A 21,060-nucleotide genomic window follows, 5' to 3' on the forward strand; every position below is an offset into this window, starting at 1 on the left:
AGATTGGGAAATACTGCTTCAGTAGTTAACTTCCTTGTGATTTCCATATTCTCATTAGTATTCGGGCCAACACTAACCTTTGGCTTAAAGTGTTCTTTTCCCTCCTTTTTGTTTTACCCTAATAATGTACCTACATTCAGCAATCATATTCTCTTCTAGCCTTTGCTTCACTAAGCGTAATACAACAAGCTCTTCTAACAGAACAGATGCACATCTCTGTCTTGGAGTTTTGAGTCTAATTTGAAAATACTCCCTCCTCCGCTACATTTTCACCCTATGTTAGTTGTTGGAGAACTCTGGGAGAGTTCCCTGACAGCTGCTGGAAAGCCACACCAGCTGAATGCCCTGATAAAGTATGTACAACAGCTGGGTGCTAGGTAAAATGTGGAATGTTTTTAAAAGTGCTAAACTGTGTAGAAAACTTTTCTATTTGTTACTGTCGCAAGATTCTCCTGAATTTTGTCTCTGTTTGTTGTTCTCACTAGTGTTTAAAAATGATTAGCAAAAATTTCACTCTGGCCTATCCTTTTCTGTGAATGTTAAAACCTATTCACACTCAGGTCCATCGACTCGTGGTGGAATAGGGCTTGGACAACACCAGTGCGGTGGGTTTGCAGTTTCCCTTGGATGTAGGAACGGAGAGAATGACAGAGGCAAGGCCAAGATTAGAGGGTTAGCTGCTGTGACCGCTCCCTGGCCTTCAGCTTGCTGCTTGCAGAGCTTCCAAAACTCCTGTGTTATGCATCTGTAGTATCTGTGTGCAGATGCCTCATGCATGCTCTTGCCAATTTGCAACTTGCCTGTTCATGCTGGTAGGTTTTTGCATAGGCATCATTCTGGGCATGAAGAAAAGCACAGGCCACTGCATGCATGCATGCAAGTGGTCCTTTTAAAATCTGGCTTACTTAAAACAGATCTAATGTAACCATACGTCGCATAGTTATGCGTCTAACAGTAACAAAAAGCTTCACCCAAGAGACAGATAAGACCCACTAACTCTTCTGGCAATGTACCATGTCCCAGACAGTGCAGATACCTGAACCGGAGTTAACAGGGAAGTTCACCACAACAGCCAGTCTACCACAGGACTGAGAAACTTGCCAGGGAGACAGCTACAAGTTCCTGTGCCACAGCCGGAAAAATTATATTGCTCAACTCACTCCTAAGGACTTGCTGCTGCCAAGCATGCTGTGAATGAGGATATAATGCTGGCTCACTAGCTAAACAAGATGAAATAGAGGTGAGGAAGAGAGAAGCCTAAGGGACTATCACAGGAGTAGGCAAAGCTAGCTGCCTCACTTATCATCAGTTATACGACAATAGTGTATATTTATGGTTTTATGGTAAGGGCTAACTCATTGGACCAATATTTCCCCCCAAGTCATTTCCAGGTAAATGCACTAGAGTCATGCTGGTGAACAGCTTTTATGGACTTAAAATATTTCTTTTTTTCCCAGTACAGTATTAAAAAAATAAAAGCTTCTTTTTAAAATACTGAAAATATATTTTAGTTAAGGTAAAAATACTAAATATAAAAATTTAATGTAATTTAAATTAACTGTGCTATAAAGGCATGTGAATTGCTTAATTATTTTGACATTCAATAATGGCACATTAACCCTAGTGGAGAAGCATGTGCCGGTATACCCACATGGTGGTTTAGGAGAGAGGCTCATGCATTTCTGCATAGGAAACAAGTCTTCTTAATAAATGAGATCTGAGGGATTTTCTGACAGTAATGTTCATGCACTTGTGATGCATGACGGGGTGTTGCAGGTAAGGCAGCGCAGTATACAGCATACAATTCAGCACAAGTACATGTCTGTGCTTATTACAGGGATAGCATTCTCTGCTTCTGAACTGGAAATGTTTTTTCTATTTTCCTTTTTGGCTGATAATTAGAACAGATTGAAGGCAAAAACCTATATTGATTTTCATTGGCTCTGTTCATGTCTTTGAGCTGTATATCAGAAAATTTGGAATGAGATAAAGAAAATGTGCTTACAGCTGTTTCCAGGCAGGAATGATGGGTTCGATGATCAGCTAGAATGTGCCTGGATTTCAACGCAAACCGACCATTTTGAAACTGAGTCTTTAAGAACAGAACTCTAGAAGTTTTTTAAAACACTTGTTTTTTGCAAGATGCACATAAACATAGCTAGATAATAACTTGTTTGTGTATGAAAAAACCTAAAAGTTGAGACATTTATTATGACCACTATCACCACTGTTATTTTTATAAAGCAATGAAATGATAAAATAATCCATCCAAGTTTTCAAGTGGGGAAGCACCTGCATATACGCTATGAATGAACAGTAGCTGGATGTATTAATGCATGTATCAGTTAACTGCTGATTGCAGAGACCTGATATTTCAATGCCATTCTTACAATATTGCTGTAAGAGATCACATAATAATAATAATAATAATTTAAAAAGTACCAAATTATGCTTCAGCAGCTAGAGAGAGAGATTGCATCATGTTTTGGCAGTGACTCCATCATCCTACTCCACGCTGGCAGCATTCAATATTAAAAGGATAAAATGACAGCAAAACCAGTCAGCAGCTTCTCTTCCTCTGGAGTTTTCCCAGGTAGATAAACAGAACAAAACCCAAGCAAACATAAAGCTGCAATGGGAGCAGGTCAAAGCCCCGGCCCTTGCGTTAATCTGATGAAAGTAAACTAGATTGATTTCCTTGGATAAGCACATCACAATCCCAAAGTAAAAGATAAGTGCATAAAACCTCTAAATAATGATCTTCCCTAGAACAGCTATGTGGTTTGTGTGAGACAGTGGGCTTGTCAGCTACGTGTTTTGTTCATTTATGGTTCATCTTCAGTCAGCATTACGATGCATTCACCTCACTGGAGTTTTGGCTGGATGACATGTGAGAGTCCAGATTCTCCTTGCATTTCTCCAGATCGTGAAAATACGGGTGAGAGAGGGCAACATAGGCAGATATTCTCTTGGCTGGATTGAACGCTAAGCATTTCTGTAAGTACGAAAAGAAGTTGGTTTTAACTAAAATGCACAGTTAATAGTGCGAACATTGCATATACACATTAATGCATGCCACCTTCAACTTATGATCAGTATGAGGCACAACAGGGTCTCAGTGTGTGCTGCACAATAAGATGACCATCCATATTAAAACAAGCAGTGAGGTCGTAGTGTATGACTATGGCATCCCCAAAGCTAACAGAAAATAACAAGTTAGAAAATTCAGGTATTCATAGTTTAGGAAATACCAGAATTCAGGTTGTCTTGAATTTGCATGCACTGGACATCTGTGTCACAGACTGCAGGGAGCAACTATTCATGAAAAACCTTTGAATCCCCTCAGTGTTCAATGCACTGTTCTTTTGTGGTTATACAAACATGGACGACATCATAATGTCTATGTGAATTTGTAGGCTCAGTATTTCTATAGGTGTTGGGTCTTTCACTTTTAGCTTTCATATGCTAATGTTTTGTGTTCAGTTTCTCCCTTTTCTTCCCAGTTGTTCTTTGCTTGCCTTCTTTCCGGATCTTTATCCCAGCTTTTATCTAGCCAGCACTGAAATCTCTCCCATAGCCTTGTATTTTATACCTTGTTCTTCTCTTTTCCTTCATTCACCTCCAAGTAGCATTCTTCCTACTATCCTTGTCTAACCACTTCCTATTTCTTCTTTCTTTTCTTGTATCAGAATTTCTATCATTTAACTTCTGAAATTTAATTCAGTGACTTCCAGTCCTACTCTGCCCTTTCATCTGTGGCTCCCAGTTCTCATCTCTTTGCCTAACAGGAACAGCTTCCCTTTCCACCTCCTCTCCTAGGCATAGATACTTGTCTTCTTCCTCCCTCTAATCATGCCTCACACTCACTGAGCTCTCTGTCATATTTTATTCCTTGTTGTTCCCAGAATCTAATTCTTGTCCCACGTCTAGCTTCCATTTCCAGGCTGCCTGCAAGCACAACAGATGCTTTTCTCCTATCATTTCAAGTGTCCAGATGTAGTCCAGCTTACCACAACTGAGAGCTGCAATCATAAGGACAACGGAGGACAATCTGGTGTTCTGTAGAGATAACTTTGGCTGGAGATAGTAGTTCCTGAAAGGATGCAGCAAGTCTTTCAAGAGTTGCACTGAGCCTGCTCTACTGAGCCCATGTGAACTAAGATCTTTTAAAGGCTTCCAGAGAAAAAATTTGGCTAGATTTCAAAAAGCATGGCAAAAGGCAAACTGAGGCAAGGCCATTTTCTATATTTCATTCCAAGACTGAACTTCAGGGCTGGAGTTTATAACATATCATCAAAAATGATGGAAATAATTTAATTGAATTCACTGTCACCAGTTGTACCAGCACAATTTGTTTGCTTCTGTTCAATCCTGCCATCTGCAAGAGGCAACAATTGGTGAATTCCAAATCTGAAGTTTTCAGCATTGAATAGAAGGCATAAAGATATAATCTGCCACTGCAGCCTATTTTCTGCTTTATATCAGGTCCACTATACCATGAAAATGGTAGATCAGTTTTTGTACTCATGTCAGGCTTATACTAAAAGAAGGGCTGAATCAGTGGCACGATGGTGGTCAGTAATGGGGATCTAAGCATAAGCTCTGAAGACAGGTCAAACAGGTACTTCCCTGACAGTTTCCTAGTCTCTAATTGTTCTCAGCTCTGACACCTCTTGAGTCAAAGGTGGTGTCTTTGTGTTGATGTTTCACAGATTTATATGAATTTGTCTACCTACTTTTGAGCTTGTCTTTAATAACTCCATTAAATGGAAACATAAATGTTTCTTGGCATGTTGCACGCATAGTGGGAACTATCAGTCATGCAGCTTAGAGAAAAACAAATAGAAACTCACAAGAAGCAAGTCTTTGCCTAGTTCATCAATATCTGGTACAAATTTTTCAATAGGTTGTGCGGGTCTGGAAGTGAAAGCATTTATTGGAAGGGCAACATCATTAGGCCAGTCCTCTTCTTCTGGGAGTCCAATTACACTGTGAAAGGAAAACATAACATTAGGTCTGAACATTTATGCAGTCTTCCCTTTATATTGATTATACTGAGTGGAAGTTTACTTTATGAGTAAGTCTTTTTGTTTAAATGAGATTAATCGTACAGTAGTGCACTGATCTCTGTGAATAGAGCGTGATGAGTGTAGGTCCTCAGTGTGCTTGGTAGGAATCATTCTGTGGCCAGCACAATTTTCTGGCCCAGATCTCAATTTTCTGAGCCTTTTTGTTGAAAAAGGGTTGAGTGCTTTGGAAGAAAGTTACTCAGCTCTTGACTGGATGGTGCAACACATGTCACTCCAGGATGATTAAAAGCATTAAGTTTCAAAGGGAAATTGCATGCAAGGATCTTTATTCACAAGAATAGGGACGGAGAGAAGAGTGTGGGTCAAGATGAGGGTAAGGCAATAAAAGGGATGTTTCATAATGCTTCAAAGCTATGTGCAGTAATTGTTGCCCAAATTCAAACAATTTATTTGCTTCACAATACAGGTTTTAAAGTGTCAATTCAGCAGTGGCATAGGACTTGAGTGTCTTTATGCTTTTACTTTCAGGTTTTGTTTACTCTATAACAGAATATTTTATTTTCTTTTTATAATTTTTTTCTTTATTCTTTAAATTCTAGAAGGTATTTATACTTATTAAATAATCATGCTAAGGTTTAAAACCCAAATAAGTGAAATAGTAGATAAACCTCCAATGCTGGATAATGTCTCATACATTTTGTGCTTTAGTCTGATGCTAATATTTGTGGGGTTGAAATGCCAGTTTTATACATTGCTTGTCAGGTTTCAGGAAAAATAAATTTTTACAGGCTGTAATATCGAGATTCTTAATGGAAACACTGACAGAGTAAGACCAGAAGGAATTTCACCGAATACTTGGGTCTGCGCTAAGCTCAAAGCCACTAGGGAGCAGCATTGACCTTCTTCTTACTGAGGTTGGTGGTAAGACTGGGTGAGGCCATGGGCCAAACACTGTGATGTAAATCATAGGTTACATCAGTGAACTTAGTGGAATTACTCCACGTCTACCTACATGGATTTTAGATTGTAATTTGGCTCACCTAAAATACCTCTGAAAATTAATATGTCCTCAAAACAACAGCATGGCTAGAAGGGCAAAGCAACTAAAATCTCAGGACAATTTAATTTTATTGCATCTGAAGATTTCACAGCTCTTGGGAAATGATGAGTTAAATCTGTATGAAAAATTGAATCTGACTTTTGTCACCACAGGTAAGAGGGGGGTATGGGGCTACTCCCTTGGCCACAGTGATTAAAGCCATACGATTAGTTGTTTGAGCATCTGGACCTGTGTTAAATAGAATACAGATAGCACCGTAGGAAGATGAGGGAGCTAAATATTTTAAATAACAATGAAGTTTAACCTGCCATTCAAACATGTTTGGTTAGTCCCAGGTTTTTTAACGTTTGCAAGAGAGAGCATGAACAGGGCAGAGTAAGCACAGGCACAGGCACAGCTAGCAAAAAGAAACAAGGAGGCAGCCTGTCAGACAGGTAGGGCGGACAAGACCAAGAGTGGAAAGGAGAGATATTTTCAGATACACACTCACACAGTACTCAAAACTGTTAACAATGAATGTCTGCGTAGATGCCCTCACTCTGGACTGGTAGTACTACCATTTCAGTGCCTAAGTCTGGGAGTATCCTGGATGAGTTTCACCTCCTGCCAAAGGTTCAGGCCTGGTCTTGAGAAACGTTGAGTACTTTCCACTCCCATTGATCGCAATGGCAGACAAGTCTGCTCAAACCATTGCAGTGTTGTTTAGCCTTAAATCTATGAGGATATTCCACACACTGATGGTGTCCTGGAAAAGCAGGAAATTGTTCTGGGCCACGTCTGAGGTATTTACTCTTAAACATGGTGGAATTTTACCTGATGCAAATCAGAATGCACGTGTAAAGCAAAGGTAGAACACAGCCCCTTATCTGAAAGAATGCATCAGTCCAGACTGCATGAAAATCCCAAAACTACTTTCTGTCCAAATTAGTCTGGAGAATGAGTCACTAACGTAGAAAGAAGCAATCCTCCTACAAGAAGAGCTATGCCTAAATGTAGAGGGTTCTCCAGCTGTGAAAACACAGAATAAACACTATTTAGCATAACCAGCCCAGAACCCAAGAAATAAACTTTTGAGCTATTTAAGAGGAACTGCACAAAAGAAGCAAAACCAAACTTTCTCTTTAAGTCAATGTGCAATAAGGAGTTTCTTCTAAAATTAGCACGGCATTTTCTCTTCTTGATGAATTCTTTTCTGTACAGGTAATCTCGGCCCCTAGGGACGGAAAGATCCCTGTTGGAGGCTGCCGCTAGCAGCTATGCATTTAATACTAGCCCAGTTCATTTTGATTTTTCCCCTTAAATGTCATAAACGAATCAAAATCATTAAAAAAACAATCACAGCTATATATTTTTTAATTATAAATTATGTTATATGTATTAAAACCATCTTCGTTTAATAAAGCAGAATATTGTAGGACTAAAGGAGTAACTTTGGCAGAAGCAGAAAAAGTAAACTTTAAGGACTGATTTTTCTGGATTGGACAGGAAGAGCTATTCAGCGCATGACAAATTAACCACGCAAGTGAGTCACATACACTGGTATGGTATGCAGGAAAGGGAAGTCAACTGTGTGAAATCAGGACCAGCAATTTAGGAACCTCATATTAAATAATGAAAATGCTTAGAAACAGATCTGTTATGATTTGAGAACTGGAAAAATGGTTAAACAGAGAAATTCATTATTTGTTCTGTTTAAACTCTTCTCACTAGAAATTTTACTACCTTATCTTTGGAATATCTTCAAGAGGATAATATTTCAGCCTTCTCTCTTCTTTCTCTCTGCCTATCTATTTCTTATGTCATCCAGATCCCTGGATTGCTGCAGTCCCTCCATATGAAAAGGAAAGACAGAGGTGCAGAGGCAAACGGGCATGCATCCTCCGGAGTGGGACCAGCCCTATGAGGCTTTGATTTCCTAGCTACACGATACGTATGTCAGATCTTAAATTTACACGGTTCTTATAAATTCAGAAACATTTCTTGCTCTGAAGAGCTTTTACAAGAAAAAGTGATATAATCCCACTTAATTGTTGTATCAGTAATATCAATAACTTTTTGTTGTTGTTGTTTTTTAACTAAGAACATATTTTGGCAGAGAATTATTCTACCTCAGAGAGTTTAGAGTCTCCCCACCTCCTCAACATATTTGATATATCTGAAGAAGAAAAACACAAACTCCTAGAATTGTAAAATGGTTTTAAAATAAAGTCAATTAGTTCATCTATGAAAAAGCATATGTTAAAATGCTGATATTCCTTCTGTTCTCACTGTTACCTTCCCGACCAAATTATGTTAATCATTTTAACAGCCTACACAGTATATTTTAAAAGCTAAAACATTTTCTTATGTACTGAAATCTTTTTTGCAAAGAAGCTGTTGGTAATCATCATAGAGATTTCAGTTTAGTAACAATTTTAAAGTATTCTAATGTTTTCTGAAATGCACAAAGAAATTACTGAAAAATAAAACCTCTGCATTTGTTTATGTGAAGAGAATCTCTTGAATCTAACTGTTGTTTAGGAATATGCATGAATGGTACATGGACAATATGCATGAATGGTACATGGACAATATGTTTAAGAGATTTAAAAAGCCGAAAAGAGAGGTCTTTCATAACTTCCTGATGATGGCTGTTAGTTCTGCGGAACTATATTCCATGTTGCTTCCTCCTCCCACTCTGACACAGAATACACGGAAATATCGTGTTGCATACGGTAGCAATAGGAAATATGTTCTAGGAATACTTTGTTCTAGTCACATTATTGCATAAAAATATGGCAAAGATACCTCACAGTATTTCAGTGTTAAACAGATATTCACATAATGCAACTAGTTATTACTTACTCAAAGATTTTTCCTAGCTGATCAACATCTGAATTTCCACGGAAGAGTGGTCTGAAAGAATAAAGAAATATTTTTAGGATGTGACTTGTTTTAATTAATCTGAATTTATATTTGTCATTGATAGGTGCCAACATAGGGTGAGAATGTGGGAGGGTTTTTTTTGACCTCACTTCTTCTGCCTCTATGTTTTATCCAGTCTGTGAGAGTACCTTTCAAGTTTCTAATCAAACTGATAAAAAAGGGCACAGACAAGACATATTTTTGAATATCCTACTTTTGAAAATTTAATTGTATCCTTTAACATGAATGACATAACTTTCTCTCAACTAATACCTTCCTGTGAATTATATCATTGACAAAATATTTACACTGTAAAGAACATACTTAAATAGCTGTTTAGAGAGACAAAAACAGAGTGAATATCATGCAATTCATTAAGACATAATAAAATTAGAGATGAATTATTATGGATATAAATTTAAAATTAAATTTCTTGTGTATTGGAAACGTCCTCCTAAGTTTAATGGGTCAAATAAATGGCAATGGATTGATGAAGGTCCGTAAAGAATGGGGTGTGAAACTGTTCAGAGTTTACCTTGAAGGAGAGGAATACTTCTGCTGCATAAATAAAGATATGTTCAGGAAAGAAACAAATTAATAGGCTGAATGTCCAAAGGCGTTCAGAAAAAGCAGCGACTTTAAATACTTTCAGAGAGTGGTACACACTTTTTCTTCTGAAAGTGCAATTTAAAATATTTTCACTCATCATTTATAAAATACTATCACCCCATAGTGCCTAAGTAAAATATGAAATTCAGATTTGTATGGCTGTATTGCCATCTTTGTGTTGAATTCAGTAAGGTGTGATCAACAATGCAATTTTATGTTTAAACTCCCAAGACATTCCAACAGATTACTGACAGATGATTAAGGATCCAGCCAAGAATGAGGGCATCTGTGAAGATCAGGGCCCAGATGCTGCATACCATTTTGGTTCAACAAATGGTAGATTACTCCAAGAAATGCAGTTCAGAGACACTGCGAACCAAGACACCAACTGGGGTCAAACTGATAGCCAGCCCCTCTCCTCTGGAGCACAGTTCTTGGAGTACAGTGCATGCTGTAAACTTACGGTTACAGTTTAAAAAACTGTTCAACTGAGACCTGCTGACTTGATAAACAATGCGTATTTTCATGTTTTAGCTGGCAGCTTGTGGTTATGGAGAAATGTCAGTTCTCCTGCCTCTCCCTGCATACTCCTCTTCTTCTGTCTGATACAGGTCCTTAACAGCAGTGATAGCCAAAGACATTATTTCACTGTTGCTCTTCATAGGAGAAGACCTCTTCCCATTTACACTGGGAGAACAAGGAGTACTCAGCTATAGTCTTTCCCCTCCCATTGCCCAGATGCAGGAGCAGGTGTAGAATCTGGATCTCCTTTTATTAAACATGAGTTAATTCTGAAAAATGGCACTTTACGTGTTGACACTCTCTAATAGACAACAGAGCTCCATGTCACTGCCTATCTGGTGGGTCCACACCAAACACAGTAAGTAGACTCAGAGCACTGTGACATTTCTCAGTTACAGATAATAATCTGCAGAAATCTGTGCCACCAAGAAAAAGAGCAGAGCAATAACTGGAAGACATGCTGACCATCTTTGATGAAATAAACATGCGTTTTGTCTCCTTCGTGTTTGCTGCCGTTCAGGTCACATCGTATCAACTTACACTGCAAACTGCTTTGTGCAGGGAGATTGAGAGAACAATTTCATCAAGTCTGATTTGAAACCATGCTACATCAGATTGAAACAGATGGGATAAAATGTGGTCGCCTGTTACTTATCCATAAAGGGCTTTATTTATTTTGACTCTCAATAAATAATAAATAATAGTATGTGCTACTTCCCAGATATACATGATATTTAGTAACTGCAAACTCTTTAACAAGACCGTTTCAACTCATACGCGGAGGTTGCAGTGGATTTTAAGCTTTAAGGTATCCAGCAATACTGTCTTCTTCCAAAAAAAGAGGAGTATCTACTTCTGCTGTAAGTTTTGAGCCTGATTTTCAAAGTGGTCAGCAGCTACAATCCTAGTATTGTTTGTGGCAGCAGACACACTCCATGTTTTCCAAAGTCAGATAATACGACAACCTTAGACATTTTTTTGAATGACTGCTTAAAATTATTAACATACAGTTACTATGAGTATTTAATCTTGGCTCCAGTATTAGAATATTGGGGCCCTTTAAACTAATGAAATCTACAGAATCAAATAATCCTATCCATGCAAATGAAAAGCTGATTTAATGTTTTAAAACGTATGCTGAACCTTGTGTTAATGTGAAAGCTTGGCAAAGTCAGCCTTGTTTGCAAATCACCTTAGGCAGTGTCATGCCAAAACAAGTATGATTCTTGGGATTTTTAAGGAAGGTTTTTCCCATCGCTGCTGCTGTCTCAGATTCACTAAAGGCTGAAGCAAGAATTTAAATTCTTTTGAATATATAATTATACAACACAAGGTGACCTTCCAACATACTTTGATATTCCATCATAACGAAGTGTTATTAATTCCTCTTTCAGCCTCCTATCCATCCCACCATCATGACTACAACAGAATGCCAACTTCAGGCTAGGCACTACTAATGTAATGAAATCTGCCTCATGAATTTTGGCTGGAGGTTCAATTGGAATATTGGACGGATGATTGGGGAAGTAGATCCACTTAATCAACAGCCGTATGAAGATCTCGTCTCACATTTTGGCACTAGTTGCTCTTTAGTAATGACTTGCCAGCCCTGCAAGTCCAGTATACATGAAAACATTCGCCTCAAGCCAATTGTTTTTTTATTTCTATTCTTAAAGGTGGACATCAGCTCTCCTAGTACCACTGAACTGGGAGCATACTCAGCAGCCACAGAAATGTAAAATTTCACCTTTGTTCTTGGTATCTTTCACTTGACTTGCTCACCCACTCACTCCCTGAGGTTTATTTATGCAAGCTGAATCCAGAAGTCCTTACATGGGTCTAAGTTTTCCTCTCTCTGATATTAATCTGTGTAAGACTGGTTAAACTCTGAGAGTCTGATTTTGTAGAATTCCTTCTTTTGTTCCTTGGGAAATGTATGGGGCTGGATTTGTCTCCTGTGGCGGAAGATGTGAGTCTGTCCTCTGACTTCAAAGAACTAAAATCTGTGTGTACCTGTCTCTCAGGAAAGAGAGATATTCCAATGGAGGAAAGGGCTATCCATGGGGATACTTGCTTTTTGTGTGATTCCTTGATCCTCTCAACCATCCCTGACTTTGCTTGCTGCAAAATCCATTCTCTGAGGGCTCCAACACCATTGCTGTTACAAAACACACACTTGAGTAGGGAAGAAGATGGGACAAAAAGACTTACAGTGCACCTAAGACATATAATTTCCCTGTTTGCTCAAGAAGTCTCAGATGTTGTTGTCCCCTCATAATTTCCTACTTTTGTTGGTTGTTACTTTGATTTTTTAGAGAGGGAGGAGGAGGGAAATGTTACAGGGGATCTGCAGGTGTCCATATTGTTTTGACCACTGCTTCTTCCACCCTTGGAGCTGAGCCGTTATCCACTGCCGCTGGAATGATGCCCACTGAATGCAGGAAAATCCCTTTCATGTCTAATGCAGTATCGGAGTGCTGTTAGCCTACAGATGTGAAAATGGGTTGAAGACACTGTATTACTAACCTATCCTGCTCACATAAACTCCTACTGAGTCAATAAGCATGTACCTTAATTACTGAGGTACAAAATGTGTAGCTGCACAATTGAAGGGATATTAGCTAGAAGTCTGTATTGTGACTATTTTCACAGGATAAATCTATCTACCTTTTTATATGGCAGTCCAACACAAAGATACATACAACTCCTGGGCTGCATGAAGAACAGCATTGCCAGCAGGTCGAGGGAGGTGATCCTTCCCCTCTGCTCAGCACTGGTGAAGCCACACCTGGAGTGCTGGGTCCCGTTCTGGGCTCCCCAGTGCAAGAGAGACATGGACATACTGGGGAGACCAGCAAAGGGCCACAAAGATGATTACAGGACTGAAGCATCTGATATATGAGGAAAGGCTGAGAGAGCTGGGACTGTTCAGCCTAGAGAAGTGAAGGCTCAAGGGAGATCATCTTAATATAGAGAAATACCTAAAGGAAGAGTGCAAAGAAGATGCAACCAGGCTCTTCTCAGTGGTGCCCAGTGACAGGACAAGAGGCAATGGGCACAGATGGAAGCACAGGAGGTTCCCTCTGAACATAAGGAAACACTTTTTTACTGTGACCGAGCACTGGCACAGGTTGGCCCAAGAGGTTGTGGCACCTCCCACTTTGGAGATATTCAAAAGCCATCTGGACATGGTCCTGGCCAACCAGTTCTAGGTGGCCCTGCTTGAGCAGGGCGAGTTGGACCAGATGATCTCCAGATTCAGAGGAGGAGGTTGGTCCCTTCCAACCTCAATCATTCTGTGATTCTGTGATAATACAGAAATAAAAATACAGATCATGACATCAGGTTGAAATGTAAAACTTCGCAGACCCTGAAAAAATTACCGTCTGTTTATAGTTTAGAAGGAGTTGCATCACTGATCTTCTGGCCAAAATATGCAGCTGAACAAATTAGATTTCACCATTCACCAACTTTAGTCTCTTTTCTCTTATCCAAAGGAGTACATTCAGCTCATGTTGTTGTTTCATGCTGAGTTTCACCTTCACTGAATATTCTATCTGAATATATTCTAACTGAATATTGGTGTCTGAAAGGTTGAGTACTTTATTTTATAGACACTGTGTTTCATGTCTGTGCTACTAAGTAAAAACTGAGATATAAACATTTCCTAAGCAAGTCTCCACAAAAAAATTTTCCCTGGTGCAACTCCACAGACATGCCAAAGCAATTCTAAAAGTATTGTATACAATGACAATGCAATGACACCGAAGAGAGAAATGAGGTTTAGCTGTAAACATTACTTCCAGACTTTACTTTTAGTCTTTGGTCTACAAAGCAGAGGGTCTGTAACTTTTCATAAGAAAAAATAGAATTTTCATAAAGATTAGAACTAAAGATACTGATAAGCACTGCTCTAGTCTATACTGCAGTATAGTAGATAGAAGGAAAAAAATAGTCTAATAAACCATATGCATCGAGGCATAGGAAAAGATTTCTGCAGATTTCTTGATAGAAATATTTTGAAACAATTAGTGACATTCTGATTGGAAACTTATCTTTCAATATCTGACACTGGGTTATTCAACTACAGGTGAAATGGGTACATGGAAGAAAGGTGATGGCAAGAAAAACAGTATTGAAGAGGGAAAAAAAGACAATAAATTCTCTTTCTAACCAAAACGTATTACAGGGCTATGATGGCAATTCTAGATTTGGGAATACAAATGCCTCTAAGGCTAGACAAGCCTTGCATCTTTCCAGATATGTAAGAAATAACTTCCAAAACAACTATTTGGATTCTTTCTGCTAGTCCATTTGCACAGTGTGATGACAACTGCAGCTGGGAATTCCATCCCCATCCTTGTTATCACAGAACAACAATAAGGATAATCTCTTGCTTACCGACTTGAATATCTACAATATCCTCAGTGAAAAGTCTGTATATTGACAATTCACCTGTACTCAAAGAAGTCCTACAAGAACTCTCTAAGATCAAAAGAGGATCATGGATGTGAAAGGTACAACCTGCTTTTTGGGCAAGTAGGGCTTAGAAAGTCTGGTTGAAGAGATGGCAAGGAAAAGCATTGGGAAGAAGAGCAGCAATTTCCAAACAAGTAGCTGCTGCTTTGAAGGCGTTAGACAAGATGAAAGTGAAAGCCCATGATAATTTGACCTTGAGGAGAGAAAAATGTAAAGGGAAAGAATATAGCAGCAGTTTGTGGAAGTGGTACAAGGAATTTTAGAAGATGGTAAGTTTGTAGTAGTGAAGTCTAGGAGTTAGTATGTCTTTGTGTATAAAAGCAACAAGGTGATGATGAAGAAACTAAAAAAGCTGAAGCCAAGAAACATTTGCCAAGGAATCCTGCATCGTGCCATGGGAAACCTGCCAAGCTACATAGTCTATGACTCAGAGATATATTTAAATGATGAGGTTTTTTTTTCTTTTCATATTACAAAATGTGAATAGCTGGCAAATAATTTTGTCAGATTCTTAGTTACTTGTTATGAAGAAAATATTTTCATTTCTAGAATTGAAAACAAGTAAGACCTAAAACTAGAATTAGGAGATGACTCGAAATAGCATGATCTGGACTGTCCTGTGGAAACCTTTATTCAGAGGGATTATTTCTGAGCTGAATCCTCACTCTTATTCCCACCACTGTATCTCTTTGACAGATCCCCTGGACAAGTCAGTACTGCAGGCATGAAAAGAGAAACTAAAGCAAGATAAAAGGTAAAAATATGTATCAGTGTTTAAAGATGAAGGTCCTCGGCATCTCTGACAGGTAAAACGAACATGGTACAGTATAAAACTTTACTCTGAAAGCAGGCCACAGCTGACAACATTGCACGCTCTGGACAGTTATCCACTTCCAGTCACAAGTGACTTGCCTCAGCTGTTGTGCAATACAGAGTTCTCATTTTAAACGTAACATTTTTTGTACTTCTCCCTCTCCTTTCCCTTTAATAATATCTTTGTGTGGGTGGGTGCCAGACGCAGCATAGGAAGAAGTTACTTCATGTTGAGCTTATTATACTTGATCACTAATTGCTCAAAACTTTTAAGAAACTTATCTTCTCTTCTCCTACATCTAAAAAGAAGGATGACATAGATAAACATTACAACTGAGGAAATACTCTTCAGCTAAAATCTGACAGAAAACAGATCAGCCATCTTGAGTTTCTCATTTTAGTCTTTAACAGCTCCATTTCTTACTCAAAATCTATCATTCTTCAAGTAGGATAGTATCACAATCATGAATAACATCTCTAAGATCACTGGGGCTATGTCAGTATTAAACTACTATTAGAATTGGATCTAATGTATCAAAAGAATTGCAATAATTATTATTTTCTCTGGAGAGAAATTATTTTCTTTGGAGAGAATTGTTTTCTCATGTCACCCGGCAGACAGAAGCAGATACTGGAAAACAGTTTCTGAAAAACTACTGCAAACTTCCAGTGCTGTAGTGTGTTAAATTTGTGCCCCATTGCTATTTAAAATGAAGCAAATGAATTCTAAAGCTAAAGATAATATTTTGTCCCCCAAATGCACATGCAGTCTATTTCCTAAGAAATATAAGGGATTTCTGCCTGAACTGAGAAAGCAAGGTGCTTTCTGAGCTGTGGGTAGATACAAGCCAACAAGGGAATGACGCAGCCAGCACAGTGAGCTTCCAGAGCTCTGTTCGTGTACAGGTCCAAAGGTGCTAGAGACGTGGCTGGAAGCTGCAAGCCACTGGGTGCAAGAGGAGGTGAAAGGTAAAAGAGAAAAGAATATTAATAGTGAGAGAGAACATACTAAAAAAGATTAGGCTTCATTTTGGCAATCCACTTTGAGATTAAGATTGTTCATCAGATGAATGTTTCCTGGTATGGGTTTTCATCATGAAAAGTTTGCACTGCTTTGATGCAAACTATTGTATTACATGGAGATGCTGGACTTTCTGAGGGTTTTTAACATACAGGTCGGCAGCCTGGGAAGAGCCAGAGTTGTAAAGTGAACCAATCACAAGAAAATTGCAGATGGATATGCAAGTTCCCTTTGCATGCATCGCTAAAAGGGATACGTTAGTAAAAGGGAAACGTTAGTAAAAGGGAAACTAAACAGAGGTAATGTGTACAGCTTCACAACCAAAGCAGGGCCAGCCTACTGTGTAGATTCAGTTGTTGATTAAAAATACAGCAAAAAGCAAGAGGAAGAGCATAAATGAGAAAAAATGTAAGCACCTTCAAAGCTCCCTTAGGAACTGGGCAAAGGAAGATCTTTTTCTGAGTGTTTAACATTTGCTTGACACTTTTCATGTAAGCGTCATGTTACAAGGTCCCAGGTGGCCTTGGAGCAGAATGATGGACCTCATCCTCCACCGCTGACATAAAAGGGAGCTTTACCACAGACATCAATGACCCCAGGATCAAGCCAAGTAAGATCTAGTTTCACAACCTCTTATAAGAAAAAAAGGTGTTTCAATAGAAGGGTATACATATATGTGTGTATATATACATATATAAAACCCAAAAAGTAACCTAGAGTGCAGATAGTATCTTTGACCATAATATGCTCTAACGTGGGCAGATATCATCTGTTCCTGGGCAGAACTGCTTCAGCATTCATCATTTAACACTACTTTTTGAAATGGAAGAGCCTTGATAGGTTGAACGTCCTTCACTTATTCCCTCAGCACGAACGTCACAGTTCTCTTATCTGCAGACATTTGCTTCTCCAGAAGATTTGTAGGTTTATTTCACCAGGTCTTTAAGAGTCGTTATCTCAGCTCAGGGAACATGATACAACAGTGGCATTTTGAAAACTGTCCCAACATTTGAAGCAAGTTGTGGAAATACATACACAGCTGACCTTGGCAAAAGGGAAAGGAAAAAAAAAAAAAGTATGGTCTCTGCTCAGAGTGGAAAAAGAAGCATTCCTCTTGTTTGTACTGACAGATCTACCAGCAATATGATTTAACTGTTTGTTTGTGTGTTAAACACCCACCCCATCACTGTACACAGTTTGAAGTTTAATTATATAACTACACCGCAGGCTTCTGCATTTTTATAGCATCCTGAAAAAACTACTGGTACGTCAAATACAATATGGTCATGCTCTTCCTGCGATCACTTACTTAGTTTTCTGTATTCTCTTCTCTCTCATGAATCTATTTCATATCTCCTTTCTAAACTTGCACTCTCTAAAACTGCCATGCTTATTTGCTCTTTCGTGCAACTCAGTTTTAGGGTTTGAAGGCAGTAATCGAACTATGGATTAGATAAAGGCTATCCCATGTGGATGGATAGGAGCCAAGAAGGGTCCTACCTCTCCAGTTCACTCATAAGCAACAGTGCAGATCAGTGTGCAGGATGCTGTGTGCAGGCACTGTTTGTGTGCATGCAGAGCTCAGGGAAATCCTTACCTAGTTTGTGCCTGTGAACACATTTGGCCATATTTTCCTTGAAAAGACCTAAATCCTCCTTCCAGAACATGACAGAGCTGTTTTTCACTGCTCTTTTCATTTAGCTCATAATTTTACTCCTCACTTAAAAATCTAGCAGATAGCACTCCAAAATGACACACTTTAGTCAGAGTGTTAAGGTGCTCTTTAATGCTGTATTTTAAAGAAGTGTTTTTAAAACACCTATATGACAGCACAGGACCTACCTTCAAAGTAAGCAAAGGGAGTTTAAGTCTGTCCCTAGTCTTTATGAAGTACGCAAATGAAATGAAAGCAATCTTCTACATGAAGTATCTAGTCCTTTATCCTGCATTAAATTTTATTGTGAAAATCTGTTGAAATCACAGTTTTCAGACATATAGAATTAACTTTTTATAGTTTCACAATTTTTCTTGCAATGTCAAGATGACTCTGAGAAAGGTCACCAGTTAACATTTGCTACATTTACTGGTCTGAAAAACCCTTGTAAAATGGACTTTGGTCTGAGAGTGCCTCTAATGCTGGAACTAGTTTTAATCAAGGGAATATGTAATAGGTTTTCAACTCTGAGGCCCTCTAATTAAAATACAACTCATCTTCCACCAACTGAATATATTTTCAATCAGATTGCTTTCCCAGCAAAGCTTTAAACTAAAAGATTTTGTGCCATTGGGTTGATTTTTCTTGGAATAAAGTCTTTTTATCCAAATGTGTAACAGTGCTGTCATTCTTGCATCAGCCGAAAGTCTATGCACACATAAATATTGCTTGAAGGAAACTAATTTTTACTTACCCCTGATTCTGCTATATCAAGGGAGAAGCAAGTTAATGTAACAGGACGACATATACTACACGTACTGGTTCATTCAATCTGCCCAAGGATACTTCGCAAGTTAACATCCAGGTATGTGTTCCCAGGTTTTCTACGGTTTTCTTTCTTTCTCAATAATGCTAAGGAAGGAGCTTCACAGACTAAAGTATATCCTATAGATAAAAGAGCTTATACTCTAAATATATAATATAAAATCATGAGAACAGATAGTGTTATAAATGGTGCTTTAGTTCCATCATCATTATGAGTTACATATAAAATGGTACAATCTATTTGACTAAATTACTAATCTAACTTTTTTTTTTTGGTAAAATTCTGTATCTGGGAAGAGTGAGGCAGAAAAGTAAATATCCAACTATAAAAGCATTGGAAAAAATCTGAAAGACAAGATATTTTCTGTCACTCTGTACAGTGACAGAGTACAGTGATGAGATAGCAGAGGCTGCACATGGGCACTTTCTGAGGCTTCAGACAAGAGAGCTCCAATAGATGCCAAACTTCCATATTTGAAGGGAAACATAGAATTCAAAATGTTCTACACAATCTAGAACATAAAATTCTCAATATAGAATAAAACCCAAGAAAAAGGGATTTCCTTTGGGAAAACACTACAAGCTAAGAGAGAAAATCCTTGGGTTTTCCCTCCAACTGGTCTTGAGCTGCTCCTATGTGGTATTAAGTACATGTTTTGATCTATGATCACTTCTGTCGCCCCATATTAAGTGTTAATGGCACCTGTTGCACTAAGCCTCTCTAAATTTTCAGATAAACCTGAAACATCAGAAGAACTGCCGCCCCTCCACAACTAATATGCCTCATCACCTTTAGCTGTAATAAAACACTCTTGGTCAAAAAAAAAATTCTCTGAAAGGGGATTACAACCCTTCAGACAAGAAAGGCAAGGAAAACATTTCAGTACTAAACAGTAAACTGTTATGTGAGCAGAGGTGAAATCTCAACTTCAAACTTTTTCTCCAGCTGCTGAGTCTGAGTGTCAAAAGACATGAAAGTGGATTAGAAGGATGGTGTGAAGAAAATACTTTAATTTTTAGCAGCTGTGCTGGCTTACAGTGAATTAATAAACACCTGCGGAAAAACCTGAGATAAGCATTTAAAGTAGAAAGTATGTACAGCAACCATGCAAGGAAAACTGATACAGTCTTCAAAGGCCAGTTAAACTAGATAAAACTTCGCTGTGAGCAATACTTTTTTCACTCTGTTACTCAGGCTGGAGTGTATTAGTGATGACAAATGAAATCTTTTTCCCACTTGAATTCTGACTGAAAGAAAGAGTATGTTAATGCCTTACATTAAAAAAAAACAAAACCAAAAAGAACTTGGAGGTGATGACACTGCTCACATGCCACCCTCCCCTATGCAACTGCAGTGTTAAAACACACTTTATACTCTAGATTCGTGTGTTTCAAAGCTTCCAAAATTAATTTTGGGACAACTTTAATGCTGTTATCTCTGCTTTGCCATTACTGAACCATAGCCCTGCTTCTGTGTTATCCGTGGCACAATTCTATTGGGTTTTGACATTATTTTAATAGGAATAGCATGCAACTCTGTCTTTACAGAATTAATGTTTCCTCAGTCTCTGAAGTGCTGAGCACCTGTAGCTCCTTAAGCCACCCCGCATCTTGAACTTTTCAGGCCTTACATCACCAGGTTGTTCACCACCTTCGTGTCCACTACAAGATCCAGCTGGAGTGACCTGTCATTTCTGAAAAAAAATGTGATTTTCTCAGAATTAAAAGAACGGAATCCTCTTCTGGAGCAAATGAATAACTGAGTAAAAGCTTCCTTCCATAGGAAGCCATTTTATGTCTTGCTTTTCATACAGTTGTGGCTGGAATGTTTGCCAAAAATGGGGAGTTTACCAAAAAATTCTAGGCCCTCTTTAAACTCCGCTCTTGCTTTCTGACAAAGTGCCCTCACCATCAAACTCTTAAAAGATCTAGAAGATGAGCAACACCTACCTCTCTTTTTGCAATTACTTTCCAGAAAAGGAAAACTGATTCCAAGGCAGGAGAGAAGCAAGCAAGCATGTTTCTGTGCCTCAGGGGTAGCACACCCAGGTAGGATACAGTTCTGACTTTTCACATATACTTTTTCGTTGCTAATGGTTTGATGAGATCTAGTTGTAACTGAGTATCTTCATTCTTACAGCAA

At 38.5% G+C, this 21,060-nt stretch overlaps 1 protein-coding gene across 1 annotated transcript in view; it reads right to left on the bottom strand.

The window, feature by feature from the left end:
* Window positions 1-2,848: 2,848 nt before the first annotated feature.
* Window positions 2,849-21,060, bottom strand: part of CDK6 (cyclin dependent kinase 6) — a 125,485-nt gene continuing 107,273 nt past the window's right edge. The window contains exons 5-7 of the mRNA XM_086614949.1: window positions 8,935-8,985; window positions 4,854-4,989; window positions 2,849-2,995 (exon numbers count right to left, since the gene is read on the bottom strand). Of these exons, the coding sequence (XP_086471075.1) occupies window positions 2,849-2,995; window positions 4,854-4,989; window positions 8,935-8,985 (334 nt within the window). The remainder of the gene's footprint in view (window positions 2,996-4,853; window positions 4,990-8,934; window positions 8,986-21,060) is intronic.

The sequence above is a fragment of the Tauraco erythrolophus genome, chromosome 7 (assembly GCF_009769465.1).
Source record: "Tauraco erythrolophus isolate bTauEry1 chromosome 7, bTauEry1.pri, whole genome shotgun sequence".
Lineage (NCBI taxonomy): Eukaryota > Metazoa > Chordata > Aves > Musophagiformes > Musophagidae > Tauraco > Tauraco erythrolophus.